This window comes from Petaurus breviceps, unplaced genomic scaffold (assembly GCF_028583685.1).
Source record: "Petaurus breviceps papuanus isolate PSGF00001 unplaced genomic scaffold, PetGlider_PUasm1.0 81, whole genome shotgun sequence".
Taxonomy (NCBI): domain Eukaryota; kingdom Metazoa; phylum Chordata; class Mammalia; order Diprotodontia; family Petauridae; genus Petaurus; species Petaurus breviceps.
In genome coordinates, this window is record NW_027186546.1 from 8,276,787 (window position 1) to 8,302,545 (window position 25,759).

At 37.8% G+C, this 25,759-nt stretch overlaps 1 protein-coding gene across 3 annotated transcripts in view; it reads right to left on the bottom strand.

The window, feature by feature from the left end:
• The window catches only part of LOC138176135 (scm-like with four MBT domains protein 2), a 311,257-nt gene that overhangs the window by 227,128 nt on the left and 58,370 nt on the right, over window positions 1-25,759 (bottom strand). For all 3 annotated transcript variants that reach the window (XM_069106903.1, XM_069106904.1, XM_069106905.1), the window contains exons 3-4: window positions 22,511-22,605; window positions 18,795-19,035 (exon numbers count right to left, since the gene is read on the bottom strand). In XM_069106903.1, coding sequence (XP_068963004.1) covers window positions 18,795-19,035; window positions 22,511-22,605 — 336 coding nt within the window. The remainder of the gene's footprint in view (window positions 1-18,794; window positions 19,036-22,510; window positions 22,606-25,759) is intronic.

The window sequence follows — 25,759 nt, forward strand, 5'->3', positions numbered from 1 at the left end:
GACACACACACACACACACACACACACACACACACACACGTAAAATCATTCTATATATACTTCTACTTATCAGTTCTTTCTCTGGATACAGACAGCATCTTGCTTCATATATCCTTTGTAGTTAATTTGGGTATTTATAATAGTCAAGATTACTTATTTCCTCAAAGCTGTCCTTATTATAGACCCTATTTTAACTACAAATAAAGTCCCAGGCAGCAAACCATAATAAGACACCATCATTCTCCATCAGGCTTATGGCCTCAATCTGTGGTTCTACCATTTGCTAAAAGGATGTTCAGTCTCCCTTGTTCAATGTTCCTACCTACAGGCAGATCTGTCAAACTCCCAACAAGATTCAAAAGAACTTAATGCTCTTAAATTAGGAACTGAGATTATGGAAGTCTACTCACTCTCCATCTCTGTATAAATGATGTAGTTTGAAAATACTGAATGGCACTAATAAACGTTTGGAGAGAGTAATGATTAGGGCGCAATAGCAGAAAGCAAACTAGTAAGTTCCTAATGTAATTATAAAATTTGAGAACAGAAAGGGACCTCCCAGATCATTTAGTCCAACCCTCACTTTTAACCAATAAGGAAACTGAAAGCTCAGAGAAATAAAAACGACCAAGTACCAGATCCAAGCCTGGAGGTCGGATGTTTTTTCTACTACAGTACAATACTGAGCCTCTGTTATATAGGAAGAGCCAACAGAGATTAGTGTATGGCTGTGTATTTATCTAGATGTGTGTATGTGCATGTATATGTATATGCCTATAGACACATATACATACTTGTGTTTATATGTGTATATATTGAGCTCTTGTGCACACACATAAATACATATACATGTTTTGTTCATATGCATGTATTTGCCTATATGGACATGAATACATGTTCCTGTGGTACACGTGTGTGTACATAAAACACACACATACATCTATGCATGTATGTGTGTGCACACATTACCTGAACATTCACTGTTCCTGAGGAAGTGGAGTGGAGGAAAGGGCATTGGTATGCAAAGGATCTGGTTTTGTATGGCTGGGAACCATCACTACAGCATTCCTTCCTGATGTTCTTAAACTCCTGAGGCTAACTCATCTACTACACCTGAATTTTTTCCGCAGACCACAATCCCTCTGTGACTACACATAAATCCATGATGATTTGGGTTCTCAACAGTTGTAGCATCTCTTTCTTTGTAAAGGCAGACAGAAACGTTTTAATCAGTAGTTTTAGTCTCAAATTACAACGTACTATTCGACAACGGTTTCACTCTACAATTCCTCTGAATAAACCATCACTGTTGTTGTTGCGATTGTTGTGGTCCAGTTGTTTCAGTCATGTCTGACTCTTCCTGACCCAATCTGGGATTGTCTTGGCAAAAATACTGGAGTGGTTTTCCATCTTCTTCTCCAGCTCCTTTGACAGATGAGGAAACTGAGGCAAAAGGGGTTAAGTGACCTTTCCGGGGACACAAAGATAAGAAGTATCTGAGGCTGGATTTGAACTCAGGTCTTCTCTCTATATTCACTGTGCCACATAGTTGCCCTGTCTGAGTATATAATATATATCTAATCACAAAAGAAATTAATTTTTATCAAGTGAAGGAAAGAAAATCAGTAGTTATATCTATCTACACATGTATGTATACGAACATGCATATACACATATATGTGGTGTGTACACATAGGTACAGACATAAAAACACCTAACTCCTTAAGAAACATAAGATTCCACAAAGTGTGGATGACTTCATACACTATTACAGCCATACTACAATACAAAGACTCAGTGGGACAGCTAAACAGAACAGCTGATTTATCCTAAGTATTGGGAAGAAGATAACAGCTTGGGTCATTAATCTCTTTAAAAGTTAATATGGGGGAAAGTACATATCCCATTAAATCAACACCAGTAAAAAATCCAACATACTAAACTGGCTGGGGAAAGCATGCATTTATCGTCCCAGAAAAGACATGAGAAAATGGCTGAGTATCAGATCTTAAGTTTTTTATATATATATATATTGTCTCTGAGATGTTTTCTATGGCTGAAACAATCATATACATGGTAAATTCAAATTAGCTAAATAAGCCATGTAATCAAGTGCCTCAATATAGCTAGAATCTGGGAATTCAGAGGTGAGAGGGAGGAGGAAGAGGAGGAAGAGTTGTTTCTTTTCTCCCAAAGAAAATGGTATCAAGAAAGAAAATATGACCAAAATCTGCTTGTTTTATGGATTTTACATTTTGAATACCATTTGAAAATCCCTATATGGCGTTGACATCTAATGCTATAATCCTCTGAAAATAAAGCTTCCTTTGTTAGCCAAAAGAAAGAAAAAAAGGGAAAAAAGAACAAAATGCCTTGAAATGAGTGAGCTAAATAAGAAAGCATTTCAAAAAAATAAAATTTGATTGAAACATTCTGTACTTATATGTTAAAGGGCTGCTACCAGCTATGTTAATAGAATATTTAATTGACATTTATTTGCCGGCTGGTTATTTATGTTAACATCCTCCCTGCATAATACTTCACGGAAATCCACTCTAGAAGGACACATAAATACATACACTTAACTGAAAGGACCATTAACAGTACTTATAAATCTAAAGATCTATGTACATTAGAGGATCTAAAATTAATTTTGATGGGCTAACAAATTATATACTAGACCAACAGATGAAGAATGTGCCAGGAAATGGGTAATTCCTTCACTGGTATTCCCAATGTTAAAATAAAAAGTATTGTTTTCTTCAGTTTCACAGAATATATCTTTTACTAAATAATATTCCAAATCAGATTTAAACAAAGAATATAAATTATCGTTTGATCTCTATAGAGCAATAAAAAATAAAAAGAAATTAAAAAAAAACAAGCCAGAAAAGTCGTTAAATGGATTTAAACTGCCTTTGGGGATTTTTGAAGATTTTTGTTTGTTTTGATGACGTGTTCTGCACAGTTTGGTTTTCTTTACAATAGCCTTAAAAGAAATTCATCATGCAATTTTCTGAGAAATGAACAGAACAGATGCTAATAGCATGAGACAAATGTCTATTGTGGAAAAATAATTACAGATTTTTTAATGGCTATAATGTACTCTATAATCTATGATGGGCTTTAAGACACCATTAGTAACTATTGTGTAAATATGGTTATTATGGGCTTTTTTAAAATTAGTATTGTTTACTCAACTATCTGTAACAGCTTTGTTTGTTGATAAGAGATAATCAGAAAAATAAACAATTGTGGAATTTCTTAATATACCCATTATTTTTTAATCCTGTGGAGCTTCTCTGAAATGATGTCTTTAAGAATATAGGTTGATTGTGGCAACGACTTTCAGAAGATGTCTGGAACAGGTCTATCAAAAGCAAGTGCACCTCATTTTACATAAAAGTTCCAAAATTCACTTATTTTTTGTTGAATTTAAAATATAACAAAGGACCTTTTAAAGTTAAGTATAATTCTTAATGCAAATAATCATCCTCTAGGATACTAGTGCCTGAAACACAGTAGGCACTAAATAAATACTTTAAACAAAGACATATCTTACCTAATTATTCCTGAAATATCTTTAACATCAGTAAGGCAGGGTTTGTTTGGGTTTTTTTACTTTAATTTTTTTACATGGCACTACCTCATTTACCTATTTTTTAAAAATCAAGGCATTTATAATAGTTGCCCTATAGTGCAGTGTATTGAATCTCTGAGTAGGCAGAAAGTCAAGAGACATGAGTTCAAATTCCAACTCACCATTCCAGCTTCAGTTCCAACAATGGAGAATTAAGACAAGGCAAAAATAAGAATTTTAACATAATGCAGGCTTGTCATCATTGTAACAGTGAAAAACTTTAATAATGGTAGCGTTGGGGAAAACAGTATTAAAAATGGGTTATAATTTAATTGTTATATCAGAGGGAAAATGTAATAACAGTGCACTGGGCTAGCATTCAGGAAATCTTGGGTTTAAACACACCGTTGACCCTTGCCAACTTGTGTTATCCTGGACACTGGACAAGTCCCTACTTACATGTCATGAAAGAATTAGCCACCTTACTATGTGCCAAGTGCTGGAGAGAAAAAAATTAGAAGAGCAAGGCAGTTCCTGCTCCCAAAAGCTCCTATTCTAATTAGGGAAGATAATACATATAACAGAGTCCAGCTGCAAAAGAGATAGAAAGGGCCCATTAAATCCTAAAAGTGAAGCAGAAGGAAGGGGGCAAGGTTCCAGGCATCTTAAGTCTGCACTGGTCAAATGGCAATGCCCAGAGGTCTGGCGTCCTGGAGGTCATCCATTTTACGGGAAGGACTACAGACAGATCTATGAGCTCATTCAAGAAGCTTGAAGAGCCAAGGTGGGGGACCTGAAGAACCTTATTCACCATCATTTGTCCCCATCTAAGTTAGAGATGAAGTTGAGATTTGAATTAGTGGATGGAGTTTTAATACCCTCAAATTATAGTTCCTTCATATAATAGGGTACATCAGGTTTTATAAGAATTTTGCCATATGTGGCTATGAGTTTTAAAGGAATAGTATTAAAACCACAGTATATATGTCCTGATCTATGGAATGATAATTAACTATAATTTTGTCATTTTACTTTGACTCAAATGGTATCTTTCTGCCAAAGAACTCAAAACATTTTTCTATGATCTCATTTTTCTCAGTCACCTTCTAAAAGCTAAGTAATTTAGATGCCTACTACTGTAGCTAATTAATTGACCAAAATATGGTAAAACCTCATTAATTCTACACTGTAGGAAAATGAGGTGAATTTTTCATACTGAATCGTTACCCACAAACAGAATTCTTCAGATAACTGACCCTTTTCAAATACCAGCACTTGTTAAAGTGTTAAGCCTTTTTTACAGCTTTAACCCTATTTTGTCAAGTTATTAAATATGTTCTAAACCACAGGATTTAGAACTAGAAGAGCCCTCCCACACCTTCATTTAAGAGATTAGGATGAATCAGAGACTTAAAGGTCAAGTGACTTAGCCATATGAGCAGTCAGGCACAGAACTAGAATTAAAACCCAGGTTTTTTGGCTCCAAATTGAGTATTTCTGCCACTATACCAAACTGTCTTCACAAGCAAATTATACTAAGCATAATTTAATTTATTTTTAAATTACTTGGAGAGAGGTTTATTATTAGCATCAATCATTGTATTATGCTATGTATGATAGAGGGACACCCTCAGGAGCTACTGATCTGTGTGTGCACAGGGTTGTCTGCCTCTAGGCTAAATTACCCCAAAGCTACTGTGATGTGAATTCAAGTCTCCTTAAAAAAAAAAATTCTTTCTCCTCCTTTACTGTCACCTCTTGCTATCACTGACTTTCAAAGTCCTCTTCCCTCCCCACCAATGCTTCTAATTTGTCATGGGCTTGGAAACCATTTAAACACACTTGTTAGGACTGAATATAAGAATAAGAGTAAAGGGTATGAATTGAGTAAATGAGCTATTTAGTATACAGTCAGTGTGACATCAATTTAAGCTCATTGGATTAGACTCTATTGTCTTTTTTACTGGTTCTATAATGTTTTGAATAATTTAAAGTACTGAATAAGTGACCGCCAATTAAATAAGTCATTGCTGTGCACTGATCTATACCCATTTTAGGATACAAGCCCTTCTTTCTGTGGGTGTGTTCTCTCCAAAGTGCCCCCCTTTTGCCCAAATCCCAGAAATTACAGCTGCAAATACACCCATTTCCCAGAATAAGTAGTAAAGAATAAACAAAAAAAATCTTTTGGTCAATCAGGAGGAAAGAATGAGATTTCCATTCTTTTGGCTCCGATTTCCTTGATTTAAAACTGACAGATTACACTCTAGAGAGACCTTTCAATTTAGTAATCGTTGACCCACCACTACAGAAGTTACAGGCCACTGAGCCTGCATCAGGTCAGCTCAAATGCCATAAATTTTCACTACAGGATAATAGCCCTTTTAAAATGCTTGGAGTAGATAGATAGATAAGACAGACAGACACATACATACATACGTGTATTTTTAACTGAGAAGAATGGGAGAAATCTCTTCCTAATCAATGAATGACATACAGTTCAAGCTTCCAAAGAGTAGCATTTCAAACACTTTCCATAGCCTTTGAACAGGACAGAGATCTGGGCAAATCAATCAACCGTCAATCAATGAACAAGCATTTATTAACTGTTTACTTCTATGTGCCAGATACTGTGCTAAACCCTAGGGGTTCAAAGAAAAAGCAAAAACATACCCTGCCTTCAAGGACGTTGCATTCTAATAGGGATACAACATGCATATAAACAGTATATATCCACTAATTTTGTTTTAAAAGATAAAATGAGAACGTAGTGTGCCAAAACAAAAAGGAACAACCTACCAAAAAAGGCAAAAATGAATTGTTGCCTACGTAATTGACATGAGTATCTACCAATTTAACATCTGTTCCACAAATGAGGGTATCACCTGGGTGCATTTTAAAAATCCAAATGCCTGTTCTATTATAAACCTACATTTTGCTAATATATATGCAGGGGGAAAAAAAAGGAAACCTTGCGCTTTTCTGTGTACCTCACAGAACCTAGAATAACAAAATAAGGCTCACACCTCATAGCCAACAAATGAGGAGAATGATAATTGAGGTGAATTTTAATTTTTCAGACATTATTTAGTGCAAAATGTATACTCTCATTACGATGTTTGAGTAAGTGTTCCTCCTATTTTCTGTAATACAAATACTTTGGTTCATCTTTATGAAATCAAGTATTTTTTAAAATAGGTTTAAATTCACCTTGGAGCAGCTAGGTGGCACGGTGGATAGAACTCGAGGCCTGGAGTCAGGAAGACTCAATTTCCTGAGTTTAAATGTGACCTTAGACACTTACTAGCTGTGTGATCCTTGGGCAAATCACTTAACCCTGTTTGCCTCAGTTTCCTCAGCTGTAAAATGAGCTAGAGAGGGCAATGGCAAACCACTCCAGTATCTTTGCCAAGAAAAGCCCAAATGGGGTCATGCAGAGGCAGACAACTGAAAAAAAGGCCTAAACAAAAAAATTCATCTTAGTAACCACTTCCCTTCTATATGATTTGATTAATACATTTGTTCACAAAAACAAATGCAAAATTAATACTAGTTTCTGGACTACCGATTGCTGAAAACGTTTTCAGCAATGTTTTTAACTCTCCCTTCTTACTTTCCCATGAGTTTTCTTAGGTGTGACAAAGAAGTGGCTATTTGAAATATTTCCAAATCTCTTGGCAGACAGTTGGGTCATCCCAATTACTTAGATGCATTTGCTCCATAAGCCATTCATGATAATGAAGCACTTCAATGACTTAGGATTATGCTCCCAGACATCTAAATCTACAAGACACGATTCCCTGACTGGTAACCAAGGGGTCTGTGCAAATGCATCTCAAAGACTGTCAACAGCTCCCGAACTACATATATGGCTTTAAGATTTGTAAGGTACTCTCATAACAACCGTGGCATACGTTATTACAATATTATCCGGCAGCGGTATTACATTATCATCCCTGTGGTACAAAGGAAGACACGGAGGCTCACAGCAGGGCATCTGCCCCCAAGTCCCAGAATCCATTCCCATCACAGCCAGAATTCAAATCCAAGCCTTGCTGACTCCAAACGTATCCTCTTGCCACCACATTGTCTTACTGCTCTAAAATGGGAGAGATTCTCATCTGGTTGGAATGGTTTATCTACACTCCTGCCATAAAGACATTGAAATGATTTAAGTGATCTCTCAAGAATCCTTCTGTCCAGTCCTATCCCATGGGATAGGTATAGCATTTGATTTTTCCGAGCTGAAGTCTACTGAAATGAATTACTATTTGAAAACCCAGTACTAGCCCCAGAAGCATTCAACAGGTATTCAACAAATATTTATCTTCACTGGGTCAGGCATTAGGTATACAAAGTCAAATATGAATACTGTTCCTGCCCTAAAGGGGCTTGTATTCTACTCATGGTAAATAGCATACATACTGACAGGCAAATAAAAAATATACTAAAAGTCGTTGAGGAAAGGAAACAATTTGGCAGAAGCAGAGTAGACCCTTAATAGGTGTCAAGGAACAGAGGAAGAATGGCATTCCGGGGGAGGGAGGAGGGGGAGGGGTAACCTGTGCAAAAACAAAGAGGTAAGAGATGGGATGTCATGTCAAGGGAACATGAAGCAGGCCAATTTGGCTGGAGAGTTCTGTGAGGGGGGAGGAATATCAAATCAGTCTCGATAGGGAGTCTGGAGCCAAGTTGTGCAGGGTTTGATATGCCAAACAGAGGAATTTGCATTTTTACCTAGAGGCAACTGGCATCCACTAAATCGCACTGAGAGACGTGGTCGGACATGCACTTTAGGAACATCAATTTGGCAACTGGATGGATGATAGATTAGAGAAGGGAGACACTGGAGGCAGGGAACCAATTAGGAAGCTATTGCAGTAGCCCAGGGAAGAGATGAGTGCCTGAGCTAGGCTGGTAGCTGAATGGAAAGAAGGGGACAGATGTGAGGGACACTGTGAAGGCAATGTTGGCGACTGATTGGATGCTATTAAAACTAACAAGTAGAAGGAATACAAAGAAAGCTGAAAGGATCTTTGTAAGCAAAACCAGGAGAATGGAGCACCCATTCCAACAAAAGGAAAAAGAATGAGACTGAATGGACCAGGAATCCTGATGAGGACCTAAAAGGAGTGATTTAAAAAATCTTTCTCTCTATTGCACTGAAATTAATTAATTAAATGTAAATAGTTACAAAGCAAGCTGAGTTAGCTGTATGGATGCCCATTGTTAAGTTTTCATAAAACATTCAGTTTTTATTAAAGGCTTCTGAGCCACAGAAATACCAGTAAAGAATACACATCCGCATTTTATTCCATAGAGGCTGTCCTTGGACCATCGTTCAAAGCCTATTTACCCAATTATACTTTCATTTTAAAAGGCTTGGTTATCTAGCACCAGCACAAAGACAGTACTGAAAAGTAACATCTAACAGTTTCCCAAAGGGAGAATTAAGGGGAAAAATCCAAAAAGCAAACTCAGGCCCCAGACACACTCCATAATGAAAGCACATAAGCAACTATCTTATTCAAATCCTTAACAAACATTTGTATACCAGAAGGGTATATTCTAGATGAATTATTTGTAAGTAACCCCTAATAGACCTGTGCTCTTGGAGAACATTAAACAACTAAGGAAATAACACCGGCCTAAGCACCTAGTTTCTTTTTTTCTTTTTCTTTTTTTGGAGGGGGGAAGGCAGGGAAATTGGGGTTAAGTGACTTGCCCAAGGTCACATGGTTAGTAAGTGTGTCAAGTGTCTGAGGCCAGAATTGAACTCAGGTCCTGACTCCAGGGCTGGTGCTCTATTCACTGCACCACCTAGCTGCCCCTTTCATGCTATGTTTTTTAACTTCCAATCTATCTCCCACTTTGTTGTCGTTCAGCTGTTTCACTTGTGTCTAACTCTTCATGACCCCCATTTTCTTGGTAAAGATGCTGGCATGGTTTGCCATTTCCTTCTCCAACTCATTTTTTACAGATAAGGAAACTGAGGCAAATAGTCTGAGGCCAGATAGGAAGTCAGGCCTTCCTGACTCCAGCCATGGTACTCTATCCACTGTACCACCTAGCTGTTCTCATCTGCCACTTCCCCCACCCCCCCAAAGAAATCAAAAGCACTAAGAAATAATTTTTCTATACTCTATTCGAAGTTACTAAACTGATCATCTTTTGACTCAATGATCCCATCAAGGAAGTCAAGAATAAAAAGAAATAATGACAATGATAATAATAACAAAAAATATAATAAAAACTAACATTTATACACACACACACATATATATACTAAAAGCTAACCTATATTTCACATCAAGTTTACAGGGTGCTTTACAAATATCACCTCATTGGATCCCCACAATGATCCAGTGAGGTAGATGCTATTATGATTTCCATTTTACAAATGAGTAAACTGAGACTAGGCAAGCTTCAGTGACCTGCCCAGTGCCACACAGCTATTAAGTGTCTGAGGCCAAATGTGAACTCAGGTCTTCCAAACTCCAGGTTTAACACTTTATCCACTGCACACAGTATGGCCTCATAAATAAACAAGTACAATAATGTTAACAGGAAAACATTACAAGGTAGCTAACGGCCTATTAAAGATAGGGTCCAATACCGACTCTAGAGGAAAAGTGATGAAACATATTTCCAGTAGCGCAGCAAGAACAATTAGTTTTAGAGTCAGTCTTAGAGTCTGGGTTCAAATACCACCTCTGCCCCTGATGACTTGTCACTTACACTTGAACCAGTCACTTACACTCAGTTTACCCACTTCTAAAATGAGGCTGGACTAAATGACCTCTAAGGTGCTTTCTACCTCTTGATTTATGGTCTTATGATTTTTCTGAGAGGGGCTGCATACACTAATACTAACTGCTACTGTGTTTAAGGTTTGGTTAATTGGTTTTCTCTTCGATGAGAGAGTGGGGGCACTCAATATCAGGAAATGTCTGTGGCTTTTTTTTAAAGGCGTCAAACAACACTTAACAAAATAAGGGTACATAGGAAAATGTTCATGTATTTCTTAGCAGACCTCTCTGGTTTCCGCCCAAGCTTTCTGTTAATATCATAATATTCTAAGACCCGTCTACTCGAATTATTGTCTGTCAATAATGTTAAGACAAAAACCACCATGGCAATTACAAGTGTACACAGCAGTCTCCTCCTTTTAGCGCCTATAATACATCCCAGAGAAGGCATTAAGATAATGCCAGAGCAGATTCTGGTCTGTTGGCTCAGCTGTAAGACAGAAATCCATACCAAATCCAGCTGTCAATCACAACATCCACGCTCCTGCTTCATGGAGCACAAAATGAATGTTTGCATTCAAGCTTTAATATGGTTTTAAAGGCAACCTACTTACAAACGGAGGTCACCGCTATGACATTCTCAATCCCCTCCCCACCACAGACAGATAGACCGTGATCCATGTCTGCCCACTGAACCGTTCCCACCCTACTTGTAAGAACCAGAGGAGAGTAGATTTAGGGCTGGAAAAGACTTTAGATGTCACCTGCTCCAACCCCCTCCTTTTACTGATGAGGAAACAATGCTCCAGAGAAATGATTTACCCAAAATTACCCAAATCGGAAGTATCTGAGCATGAATTTGATCCTAGGGCCCCATCTCTAAATCCAGCACTGTTCCCACTGTGTATCCCATCACCCCTACCTGGCTCACTGTCTTTCCATGCTTATGAGAAGAGTCAATGGACCAGCCCCTTGCACAGTTGCAGTAAGAACAAAAGTATGGAATTTTTTCAGTTGAAAAGGACATGAGAGATCACCTCTCCAAGTCTACAATGGTTAAATGGCTTGCCTGAGGTCATACTGCTAACAGATGGCAAACCCTTCCATAATTTTCACTGATATCTTCTAGATTCTCTATACAAATTCAAAATATCTTGCGGATGTTACTGATGCGTTTTTAAATGTCTGATCAATGTTGAAGCAACTAGCAGAATAATTACTTTTAATTTCCTACATGCTGCATTCCTGCTAACATATGATTACTCATGGTAGTAGCTTTTTTGCCAACAGCATTCCATTGCCAACTTCCATAGAGTGCCCCTCATAATTCTTGCCCCACTTGCAGGACATGAGCCCTGCCCTATTTTGTATCTCAAACTTGACTTCTTTCCTCTTCTAAGAAGGATGCTTTCTACTTATCTCCCTACTACACTGCTCCCTGGGCCAGGCAGACCACTTCAGTTTTTACAGGCCAGTTAGATTTCTGCCACTTTCCACAAAAGTCCATATCTGGACTCCAGGCCTACTCCTAAAGTAGTAATAACTGCTCACTGATTTCAGTGGTCCAACTAAATAACAGTCCCAGACAACTCCTGGCATCTTCCTTGATTCCACAACTGCAATAAAATGGTAGGCAAAATCAGGCCCAGGAACTTAGCAGCAAAAACAGAATGGGAACAGAAGGCTGAATCTCCTATCTCCTCATAAACATTTCTTTATTCAAATAAGTTCTATTTTCCCATATACTTAACATATGTACCTGTTATTTCCCCCAACGAAATGTTAGTTCCTAAAAGGCAGGTAGCGGTTCATTTTTGTGTTGGAATCCTGAGCACCCAGCAGCACAGTGCCTGGCATATAACAAGTCATAACAAATAAATGCCTGTCAGTGACTTGATTAAATGTCTATTTTCTGATTTCAGTAATCTTGATTCTCCTTTGAATAGTAAACAAAATGAGAACTAAATTTGTCATTTAAATTATAGAAATGATAAGGAGGAAAATTAAATTGGCGATTTGATTCCGAATGTTCAAGGAGACCGTTTCTTTAATTCTGACCACAGAAAGTAGCCACAAAACCTTCTTGGTTCATAAAATAAGGGATTCTACTTAGAGGCGCACTGACCTATAAGACACGTACAAGACGCACCTCAACAATTACAAGACCTCTCACAAAGTATGCCAAGGTGCACCTGTCAAAGCAAGCCAGCTCCCTGCCCACAGACATTACACTGTGAGGTAATGTCACTATCTTTCAATAAATAACAATGAAACAGTCAGTGGATTAAATGATTTCCTTACATTATCACTATAAACAATAATTATTTGGCAGCTGCCCTTTCCAAGCACTGTTGCTGATGAATAAATCAAGCATTATTGATTTGTAAAGCCAAAATGTTTTACATTTCACTCCTCTTATATAAGCCATAATCTTCTGCTGTAGTAACGTAGCACATTTTTTTTTCTTAATACTTTTAATCTGAAAGATTAGTACCCATTAGTCCTACCTAGCTTATAAGCAAGAATGTGGCTCTTTGAATAGGGAATCTATGACTGCAACCTGGGCCTCTCAAAACAGACCCTCATTAATGGAGTTCTCTGACGGCTGATGAAATCAAATCTTAATGACAGATAGTTGAGCTGCCGCCATGCTGTTTGCCTCCTCGTAACACTTAATGGAATAACTGCTGCTCCCATTAATTCACAGATAAAATTAATTTAAAAGAGCAATACAGGAAAATATGGCAATGTGAAGAGCTCAAAGTGATTTGTAAAACTGTCGTCTAAAATAATGAAATTCTTCTCACAACAAAAATGACTTGAGAAAAGTATAATGACCCTGTAGATAATCTCGGAATGTCACTCAGTGCATTACGATCTACTGCAGAGACCCTCGACTTTCAAAGGAAGGAAGTCACTTATCACAGTGCCTGGAATACAGCAAGCACTTAATAAATGTGTATTTTCTTCCCTTCCCCCTCCCAAGACCCACTACCGTCAGGTCTAAGAAAGTGATGACATCACCCAAACATGGGAGCGGTCTCATCCCCCTTGAGTCATTCTCAATACAACTTTGTAGCTATAATTGTAGCTGTAATTGTAGCTCATTGACTTGACTCCACTCCAAAATCACATTATCAAGAAATTCCACTTGTTTTCTCTGTTTATATGAAACATGCGGGCTTCCTGTTTCCACAATCCTCTCTACTTAGTGGCCAAAATTGTCTTAATACAGTGGTTTTTATGCATCAGTCAATTCAAAATTTACAGTCATCAGTGGCGCCACTTGACTTTTGAGCTCCATCTGGAATCGTTGGACTAGGTTTCAATGAGCCACTGTTTTGATCCTCACCAACTAACTGTAATATAGGTTCACAATCTCTCCTTGCTTCAGGGTACACATGTGAAATCGGGAGAAAACTTTGTAGTCTTTATAGTTGTTTCAAAAGAGGTATATTATGGATGATTAAAGGGGAGGGGACTTTTCATTCCATCCCCCTTTCTTATCAATACAGAAATATCAAAGGAGTGACTTGTTCAAGGACATATATCTTGCTAGTGCCAGAAATGGAACCAAAATCTGTTTCTCCTGACTCCGAGGTCCAAGCTCCTTTCCCTATAATACACTACAAATGAAGAAATGCCTAAACCACCTTCTAACAACTCAAACCACACCACATCATTGCATTCTTATTGTTCAAGTTAGTATTTAAGTATGTTAACTTCCAAATGCAGCCATATCTAACCTAAAACAAATAGTCACAAGCTTCAACTACACAGTTTAAAGGGTCTATAGTTGCCTCTCTTAAGGCTCAAAAATCCAAAAACAAGAATCCTGGATCAAAAAGAGATTCTACTGTTCCCCTGAAGAACCGCAGCCTCTGGCTACCAAGCAATAATTATCCTGTACTACAGCAATCAATAAAACCTCTTGCCCCATGACCTTGGTATTTCCTGACTTTGTTCTCTGTGCTGTAGATTTCTAAGCCATATTGATTATTAGCTAAATTTTTAAAGTTTTTTTTTAAAAAAAATAAAAGAGAAACACCTTCAAATAAACATAATTTACTACTGTTAGGATAATAAACCTTTCAACTCTATTAGTGCTGAGTTACTAGGCACCATTTTTTGTCTTAGATTTTTTTGTAGGTTCCTTTTTTACAAGATTTTTCTGTTTTTCATTTTGAATTTGTCATGTTTAGGGTGTCTGGGTCTTGTTTAACAGCACAAATCAGGAGGTTATAAATGTGAGAGTGTGTCTGAAACTGTGACTGCTGACACGTTTCATCCAAGTGAGAAAAGAGAATTGATTAGTAAACACTGTACTACTTTCAAGCTATGCTAGGGGTTCTACGCTAAATGAACCCGTTAGTTCCTACAGTGTACTGGTACAATTCACAATACAGAAGTCAGCCCAAAGTAGGGCTAATCTGGACCCCTTGCCAAGGGTTTAGAAATCAACTGGCAAAAGGACATCATCATCAATGATTCACACACAAGGCAGCCTCACAGCAAAACTACATGGCTCTGTGTATGAGTGACTATCCAGTCTAGTGACCTGGAGTCAGGAAGGCTTGAGTTCAAATCCAGCCTCACTTAATAGCGATATGATTCTGGGCAAGTCATTTGCCTCAGTTTTCTCATCTGTAAAAATGGGGATAATAGTATCTACCTCCCAAGGTGGTTGTAAGGATAAAATGAGGTGATATTTGTAAAACACTTTATAAACCTTAGGGCATCATATAAATGCCAGCTATGTTTTATTATTAATATTACTGTTACCTGGGAAATATTTTTAATATTCTACTAGTAAACTAGCTCATATCAGTGAAATTTGAGGAAATTTACAAAAGAGAAGAAAGTCAAGAAGCAACCACAAACAAAACAGTACCAAAAAAAAAAACCAAGATGAAAACTATATACTTTAAAATAAAAGCACGATATTATAAGAGATCTGAAGTTGCATGTTTAACTCCCCTTGTTCTATAGGATATATTGGAAGGGTTTATTTTGGCAATATTTGTAAAATTCTGAATTTTCTAAATGGAAAAAAATTCAATAAAGAGAAATTCTTTTGAGGAATTTTATAGTATATAAGAACAACATAAGAAAAACATCTCCAAATATTTTGGCATCTGTAGCAGCAAGCACCCCAAGTGTCCTCAGGGTTTGCAGCTACCACAGGTTCTTGGATCTGCTTTGTTAAAGGAAAGCAACTCAAAATGGGTTAACAAGCTTACTTTAATCAATCAGACATATATCGTTTACCTTGTTCAGGGGAAATAGGTCAGCACCCCGAACCTCAAAGTATACAGGCATAATTATCAAGACAGAAACATCAAGTAGACAGATTTCCAAACTGTCCAACCATTACATCCATACCCAGTCAACATCTGGGTTTCCACATTCTGAGTTTTTCAAAGCCGGGGGACTCTCAACAACGGCTTCCCAGAATTCAGATCAAATCACAGAACACTTCTCAAAGTGAGTCCCAAAACAAAGCTACACATCAGGGCTTATATAGCCTTCTCCTGGCTCAGAGAATGTAACAACCTTATTGACCCACTGGCCAATCAAAAAGTATCTACTGAAAAACAAGCCTCCCTCCCCAGGCTTCTGGTGCACTTTAGCCTAGGGGCAGGGAAGATCTTTAAAATTTACATTCGCATTACAGCATCTCTTCCAACATCCCAAAGAGACACCATAAAGAAATAGTGTAACATAATGGATGGTTTGCCAGGCTTGGAATCAAGATTTGCCCAAACTTCCACTAACTGTGTGACCAAAAGGGAAGCCCTCGATTTCTCTGAAAGAGTGTCCCATTTACTTCTCTGTAAAATGGGGATAATACCTGTACTACCCACCTCTGGGGCTTGCTCAAATAAGATACTTCTTGAAAAGTGTTTCTTAAGTCTGAAAGCACCACTTCAGCTATTTGTTGTTGCTGCTGATGGGTTTTTGTTTTTTTTTTTTGGAGGGGGAGAGTGTCCAAATCTGTGATTTTATCAGTGTAAGAACTCAAAAACCTCTCCAAATCAGTAACTAAATGTTAACTTCTAGTCTTAAATTGTCACCTCAGACACTGAGAAGGTGAGTGATTTTCCTATGATTAGACTATTATGTGTCAGAACCATAACCTGAACCCAGATCTTTCTGACTTCAAGGCAGACCTATTTCTCATGATACTACACTGTCTCTTGTCTATGACTATTGTACTACTAAGCTATATTAATGTTATTTGTTTGAAGGGGTTCCTAAAAATGTTATAAATCTGGCCTACATCTTGGTCTACAGGAACAAATGTTTCCAAATAGTTACATTGTTCAGTCTAAAACACCACATTCCACCCACTACAATGTACACAGATCACAGATGCAAAGTGTGAAGGTACCTTGGGGGTATCTATTTCAAACCCCTCTTTTAACAGATTATTCAAATTTATCTAGGTGCCCTTGTATCACACACACTCTACCAGGTGCTATGAGGCCCAAAAGTTTTAGTTTATTGCCCAAAATCATAGAGATAGTAAGTAGAGAAGCCAGGATTCAAACGCAGGCCTCTGACTACAAATACTGCATTGTTTGTTAGACCAACTCTCATCTTGCTTGCATATTAAAGTCTAGAGAGAACATAAAAGCTAAGGTCCAGTTAGAACCTGACCCAAAACCTCCCTTAAAACTATAAAGGCAAGTATTTTGTAAGTGAAGATGAAATTTTTTAACAGGAATCAATCAAATAGGGGTGATGGGAGGTAGAAGGGGTAGAAAAACTACAAGCAATTAACCCAGCACTGATCACAAGAGCAGTGCATGTTGTCTCTCTCCTCTCTCTCTTCCATCTTTTTTCTTTCCCCTCTCTCTCTCTCTTCCCCCCTTTGTCCCCATCTCTCTCCCCCTCCTTCCCTGTCTCCATTCATCTGGGTTTCTGTCTCTCTCACCCTGTCTCTTTCTCCACCACTCCCTGTCTCCATCCATCGCTTTCTCCATGTCTCTGGCTGTTTCTCTCCGTGTGTGTGTGTGTGTGTGTGTGTGTATGTGTGTGTCCTTCTTTACCCCCTTCTTGATGGTGGGGGGGAGAACCATACTAATGGCAAACTTTGTGAGGGCACCCACTTGGCTACAGCCCTACTCTAACTCAGAACTCCCAAACTCAAATGATTCACCAGCCTCCATCGCCCCAGTAGCAGGGGCTGCAGACATAGGTCACCAATTTCAGTTCAAGGTTTATTTTCCTGAAAAGCCTTTATTTGTTGCCGTGCCAATGTTACTTTAACCTTCTTTAGCAAATGAAATGTTCTAGGGATCTGTAGCTCAGTTGGTTGGAACATGTCACAGAGGTCAAGGTCATGGAGCTGCACAGTAATATTCTGTAACCCCAACCTAAGCCTTCTCTTTCATCAGTGTACTGAACCACCATAAGAAGGACCAAGTAAGAAAGTGAACATAGTTCAATAAAAACCAACCCCACCAAAAAAATCAAAGGAAAAGTCTTACTTCCAATGGATCAGGCATCTTAAAAGACCACTAAGTTTCACAGCTTGGGAAACTAAAGTGATTTACAACACACTGTGCAAAGCGACTCATCATTTAACTTTAAAACATCACAAGTTCTTAACACCAACAGGTTGATTTAAAATATTCTTACATTTCAAAGGTAAGTCCACATTAAATAAAAAGACTGAATCTGATATTTTCAATACAGCTGAATCCGCTAAGGTATAAAGTACAGATGTAGAATGTGGCCCCAGAATCAAGAGATCTAAGCAAAAGCTTTCTCACCTCAACAGCAAAAGACAGCAATTTCCTAAATTCTACTTCTAGCATTCAACCTAATCCAGTTTTCAAGTGACCTTAGGGATAGAAATTTCACAAGCTCCCTTGAGAATGATGTAATTTTTCCACATCTGTTTAGTTTTCTCAATGCTTCACACTATGACCGTCTCTTGACAAGAAGCAGATTAAAGTTTATTAGAGGAAGGCTATTTAAGATGCTCAACAGTAGTGTTCAAAATGCCAGCTACCCAAAGTAAAAGGAAAAAAATGATGTCATCAATCACCAAAGAGAAAACCTGACTCTCTCTTTGGCATCTCCCCCTTCAGCTTTCCTTCCCCTGCCCCCATCAAAAAAACAAAACAAAACAATTTTAGCTTTGTGCTCAAACACCTTCATCTGTTAAAGGCCATGGGATGACAAAACTGTCAGATCAGACTCTGACATCTGGGAATGGATTCTTTGTCCACCCCTGGCCCTGCTTAAAAAACAAAAGACAAAAAAAATCCTACTCTTCAGATAATGAAATAAAGGACTAGTTCTAAAAAATATTACAGAGGTGTTTTACTATTAACAGGTTTTTAGGGTTCCAATTCAATATCTAGGTTTTCCTTTCCACTCCTGTGGCAACTACAAACATGAGGATAGAGAAGCAAGAAAGTCTTCAAAATGGAGCACAGATGAATAGAACTTACCATCTGGGGGCATCAACACCTTGTTGTTCTGAGTGCACCATCCCACCGGATGAAGATCGGCCGTCATCACATCACACCAGAAATCGGCCTTTCGATCCTCTCCATAACCACAGTAACGCAGCAGCAAGAGCTGTCCACACGTGGTTATGATGGTGGCCACCCAATACGTGTCCGGATTGTTCTTGTTAGCTACTTCTAACTTCATCCCAGGCTGGAAGCTGCTCTGAAGGCTGATTTCAACCTTACGGAATCAGAAACACATTGCAATGATTATAACATGCAACACAGGGAGATGTGATTTGCATAGCTAATACAAATCAATAATGATGTAAAGGCCAACCCAACTGGGCCCTGATTAAGCAAATAAGGAATGGAATCATTGTTGAATATAATGCACAAAATTAATACTATTCTTCTAAAACCTCAGCAGACAGATGTTTTTAAACCCAGCAACCTACCAGCATGTTGTCAACTCAATAAACCATACCAAGCTTGGTCTAAATTTCACAAAGTCCCACTGATGATATGTCAAAAAGAAATGCCTATGTAGAAACCACTGTTTGTCCTACGGAGAATGCAAAGAAGAAGAAATGTCTTCTGACCTCTAGAAGCTCACAATCTAGTAAAATATAAACATCCATGGCCTGAAAGATAGTGCCAGGACATTTCTAACTGGACTATTGGCTTATTTAATTTTCTGAACTACAGCAATTAATCAAAACTATGTATCAAAGCACAGAGAGGGTTGTGATTTGTTTCAGCGAACACAACACCCACAGCAATGAAATCACATCTCACTGAAGTATAGAAGAATAGTTGATTATACCACAGGCTGGTGGCACAGTGGAAAAATCATGAGCCTGCAGCTGTGTGCCCCTGGGTAAGTCATTTAGCTAATAGTAGCACCTACCTCTCCCTGCATTGTTGTGGGGATCAAATTAAATATTTGGAAAGTGCATGCTTGGCACATGGTAGATATGTAATAAATGCTTGGTTCCTTCCTTCTATATGCAGGTATGAAACATCTAAGAAAAGCAGTTTCTGAGACTTGGCTCTTCCAGCACTCAGGCTGTGCCTAATTCTTAAGCTTCTGAGTCAGTTTCATGAGTGGCTAGTCATTCTTAAGCACTAAAGGCCCATCCCTTAAAGGCAGAGGCAAAAGAATCCTTCCCATTAGAGAAGATGGAAATATAAAGAGCTTTAATAAAAGCAACTTTGCATTTACCTTCCAAAGAGCTGCCAAGCTTGGTGACTCAACACCAGCACTAAATGAGGGAAAGAATATGGCAGTATCTTAACTTCAGTATATGATGCTCAGATCAATTTTTGCCCTGAACGCCTGGGAAACACAGAAGAAATGTGTTCCTCAGACAAATGCCTACTTCCTACAAAGCAATGTTTATTATAGTTAAAAGCACATATCCTGAAGCTTAACCTTCTCTATAATGTTGTTACATACAATTTCCTTATTTTAGTAATAATCCAATTAAGACAAGGATTGTGCTTTCTTTGGAAGCTTGTCCAGTGGTGAATATGTCATCTGTACTTTGTGGAGAAGCAATATTAATGATAAGAACTGTTTTCTTTGGCTCAGACTCAATAAATCTTATGTAAATTTAGTGACTTGTAACTACTTCTAACTACACAAGAAACTCCTGCTTTGACTGCTGAACCTCAGACACTATGCTTACAGTTAAAAGTTACTAGGACCCTAAGTTGGAAAATATTAACAAATATATTCAGACTAAAAGTAAACACCCTGATGGAAGGAAAAGGCACAAGCATACAGAAATAGATAAGAGAACAAGAAAGAGTAACCCAGGAAAAATAAAGGTTTCCATTTCAAAGTCATCACATGACTTCTTATATATTCAAGAAAAAGTGACTCCACGACCCCAAACCACCCAACTACTTGGAAGCGCCAACAAATCCTGTTCTTTAAAATGAACTATACAAAAATCTTTAAATCCAATATACAGGCTTCATTTCAAATCACTCCCAACAAATAAGTAGTCAAAGAATGTGAACGGTTCAAAGGAATTACAAACTATAAACAACCACATTTTTAAAGGTTTCACATTAGTATTAAGACAAATATAAATCAAAAACATTCTGAGGTTCTGCCTCATACCCTAACAAATTGACAAAAGATGACAAAAGGTAAAAACAGTGTTTTGGGAACTTCAGAGAGACAGGCACGTTAATACACTGCTGGTACAGTTGTGGATTCATCTATCCAGCTTAATCTGCAAAAGAATTTGGAATTTTGCAAGAAAAGTAACTAAACTGTTCATACCCTTTGACCCCAACTATCCCAATACTGGCTCTACTCTCAAAGAGGTCAGTAAGGAAAAAAAAGGAGATATATATGAATATAGTCAGAGCAGCATTTTTTTTTGTAGGAGCCAAAACCTGAAAGTCAAGTAGGTGCCCAACAACTGGAGAATGGCAGAATAAATTGTGGCAAAGTAATTCAACACATTAATTTTGCATCAGTCAATCAATACACATTTATTAAGCACCTACTATGTGCTAGGCAATGTGTTTAGCACTAGGGATACAAAAAGGCAAAAGACGGTCCTTCTTGCACTCAAGGAACTTACAATCTAAGAATTCTAATAAGAAGATAAATGTAGGGGTGGCTAGGTGGCACAGTGAATAGAACACCAGCCACAGAGTCCAGAGGACCTGAGTTCAAATCTGACCTCAGACACTTAACACAAAACTAGCAGTGGGACCTTAGTCAAGTCACTTAACCCCAACTGCCCTACCTTATCCCCTCCAAAAATAAATAAGACGATAAATGTAAGAAAATTGAAGAAGTATGCTTAAAAGAAGGTAAAAACAATGATGAGACTCTCCTATTGTAAAAATCAGTGTTGGTCCCAGGAAACAGATGATGAGACTCACATTCCTCCTTTCAGTAGGGAGGCTAGGGTCCCTCAGCTGCACAATTTTACCTAATGCTTATTCTCTGTACAAGGGGTGCTCATTTACAGGAGGGGTATTCAGAAATAACTGTGATGTAAAAAACAAAAGACATTGATAAAACCTTTTTTTGAAGCAAGACTGAATCATCGCCTTCCACCTGCCCCAAAGTTCTGTATATTGACATAAGAGAACACTTTTGTACACACATGAGGGTAGAAAATCAAACTGAACAAATGTCTGTCTGCTGTGTTGTTTTAACCAACCATCCCTGGAACTACTCATTTAGTTTGCAGACTTTCTGTTTGTCCATATTAATGGCACCCGCCTCGGGCCGTGTGCCCCTAGAGAGCAGGGACAACATCTGTCTAATTTGTTTTGCACAACACCCAGCACACAACCATCTGCAGTCGGTCAACATACACTGAGTAAGTGCCGACCACTGCTAAACTATGTGCTTAGGTGCTAAGATGTCTGAGAAGAAAAACAGTAAGCAAGTTCAGTGTCTAGGTTGGTATGTTTAAATCAGTATGGCAATGAAGATATCATTTTTAAGGATAAAAGAATTCTCTATTGTAGACCCTTTGCAGGTAAAACCAGATCCCTCACATTTCCTTGTCAGCTCTACTTCTTAAAACAAACAAAAAACAGCTGAGTTTCCTTTCATACTGTACTTTTCAATGTCTCTTGGCATCTTGGTCATTGTTCAACATCTGTTTCTAAACTCACTCTTAACCATCTAAATGCAAAACAAGAAGAAAAAAAAAAAGAAAGATGGTTTTACATACATGTTTGAATGATGTATGAGGGGCAGCAACTGCGCCTGTTTCTTCCAAATATTCACCCCAATTAAAGTCAGGATCTTCCATGCTCGAACCTTCATCTGTTGAAAAACAAAAACGAGACAAAAATTAAACCAAAATAAACCCCCCCCCCAAAAAAAAACATAAAAATATTAATTCCACAGTGAAATAAGTAAAGGCAAGAGCAATTCGGTCAGACTAGAAAAATTTTTAATGCAAGAAAAACTGATGCACTGGCTTAAAGGGATTTTGCTAGATTCCGCACGTGGCATTGGTTTGCTGGTTATCAAGATGACTGCTGGGGAAATGAAGCTATGAAGAAATTCCACTTGGAGGTCCTATTAGAGTCAAGGTCTTAATAAGCTTTCTAAGAACAAAACAAGTTGTTCTACAATATTTCACTGACATCTTTACTGAGCTTTAGTGCACCAGTTTGGAGTTATCGAATGTAGCCACATCAAAGAGATGACCACGGGAACCAAGGAAGCAGTAAGAAGTCTCTCTGCACACAGGATCGTTCTGACATTTTTATTCATTCCTCTTACTTTATGTATTCACTGAATTTACTATGTGCTCAGCACTATATTGGGTTCTTTGGAGAATACCGCAAATAGAATCAGCTTTCTTAGGGTCATTAAAAATCTTCATTTTATGGACAAGGAAACTATAACAGAGAGATTATAGTCATTTTAGTCAATGAATATTTATTGAAGGCCTGAGATAGAAAAACAATTAATTGTACTAAATGAAGATTAATTACACTGGTTAACTGGTGGCGGAACATCACCAGACCTGAGAGTTCCAGCACCTCTATTCCACTATTCTTAATGCTACACAATAATGCCATTCTCCCTAGAAAAAAGTCCCAACAAAAGACCCAACTCCCCAGTGATATGAAACAGGAAAACAGATACATAAAATGCTAACCCTGATAATATCTAGTATAACCTTTCATCCTTAACAAAATTTTGATCTGATGCCACTGTTAACAGCAAACTTACTATAAAATCTACCTACAAAATTCATTGGGAAATTACCTCTGTCATATCTAGAATTCTTTCATTTCTAAATATCCAGGCATTTTCTCAATTTATTATAGGTTGCAGCTATTTTGTATCTACTTACATGCGTGGGTTGTCTCCTGCTAGCATGTAAATTCCTTGAGAACAAGGACTGGTTGTTGGGTTTTGGTTTGGTTTGGGTTTTGTTTTTTGGGGGGGAGGGGAGGGGCAGAGTTGTGGGTAGTTTTTTTCTTCCACATACCCAATACCTAAGCACACAGCAGGGGCTTAAATGTTATTAAACACCCACAACAACTTAATCCTCTGTTTGTAACAATCATAAAATGTTTCACAAAATCATCTTGGTGTTCATTCAGCTTGATAAGCTCAATGAATAGTACTGTTTTCAGAGGACAGATGGGTACAGCAGGAAGTGTGAATTTAAGCTTCCCTGTACCTCCCAATTTGAAAAAATATCCAAATGTGAACCAAAGGGAACAAGTAAAAGGTGACCAAGATCACTCTCAACTGGCTTAAAGGGGTAAAACAGAACAGAAGAACACTGATTCTTTGTTCTTTGAACACTGGGTTCAAATCCTGCCTCTGACATTTACTACCTATTTGAGACCTGAGATAAACCACACAATTTCCTGGGGCCTCAATGACCTCATCTGTAAAATGAAAACGGTTGGGTTAGATCCACTCTTTAACATGCTTCCTAGGCCTTGAGCAAAAATCCATTTACCCTCTAGTGGCCCTCCTGATGTGCAAAATAAAGGGGTTGGACTAGATGGCCCCTTAAGAGGCTCCCTTTCAGTCCTAGATTCAAGATCCTATGATCCTTTCCAAAGGCCTCTGAAAATTGACTATAAAATTTTTTCTGTTTTCCCTCTGATTTTGGTGACGTTTTATTTATACAAAAACTTTCTAACTTAACATAATTGAAATTATTCATTTTACACCTAACTTTGCTCTCTATCTTGTTTCTTCATAAATTGCTCTCCTAAATCTGATATAATGTTCCATGTTTTTCTAATTTCCTTGTAAAATAGTTCCCTTTATACCTAAGTCAATATATCCATTTTCGCCTTATCTTGATAAATGGTGCAAGATTGGTCTATGCTGGTCTATGCCCAGTTTCTACCATACTGCTTTCCAGTTTTCCCAATAATTTTTTTCAAATAATGAATTTTTATTTCAATATCTCAAGCCTTTACACTTGTCAAATACAAAGTTATTACATTTATTTGCTGCTGTAAATCGTATGTCCAGTCTGTTCCATTGATCTACCATTCTATTGTTCTAACATTAGGCCTTAATCTGTTGACCATGTGTTATAATAACCAAGCAAAGACTACAAGCAAATTTTAAAAGTTGTGCTCAATATACTACTTCCTGACGAGATCAGAAGATTCCATAAAGTTACTTCATCAAGAAATTCCAAATAAAGAGCACAAAATATTTGCAACATAGGACCATATAAACTCAGAACAAGTTTTTGTAGCTGATCTACAAACTTCTTAAACTCAAACACTGTATCAAGGAGATTCTGACAGTCCCCTTCCCTAGTTAAAATAATAAGCATTTAGTCTACTACATGCACTGGGCTAAGGAACTACTCAACAAAATGTCCCTATTAATGTAATGAAAATTCATCAGAAGTTACATTAAGAAAAGCCCATAGCTCCTCACTTCTAAAGAAAAACAGACCTTAGTAGTAATCACTATGAAGTGTCTTTATTTGCAAGACAGAATTATTTGCCCAACCTGACTGTTGATTATTAATATAAAAAATAAAGTCACTCTTCCTTCCCAAAAGAACTTGGGATACACATATTTTCACAATGGGGAAAAAAGGTTTGGATGGATTTAATTGTCAAATAAAGATATTTTTAGGATCACAGGATCAATAGATCTAAGGCCAGAAAGGACTTTAGAAGAGTCCAAACCTCTCTCCATTATACAACAAGAGAAATATGAGGCACACAGGTTCAATGACTTGGCCAGGGTCATATTGCTATTAAGTGGGATTTGAAAGCAAGTCTCTTGGACCTGTGCCTATCTTCTACACCACACTGCCTCTCAAAAAGTTTAATTTTAAAACAACCATATATTCCTGAGTGAAGAAGTAGGAACTAATGAGGGTGTGGGGGAAAGCAGTGAAAAAGAAAAGACACGTTCATATGTCTATGCTATTTCATATTAAATAATATTATTTTATTTAATTATACTT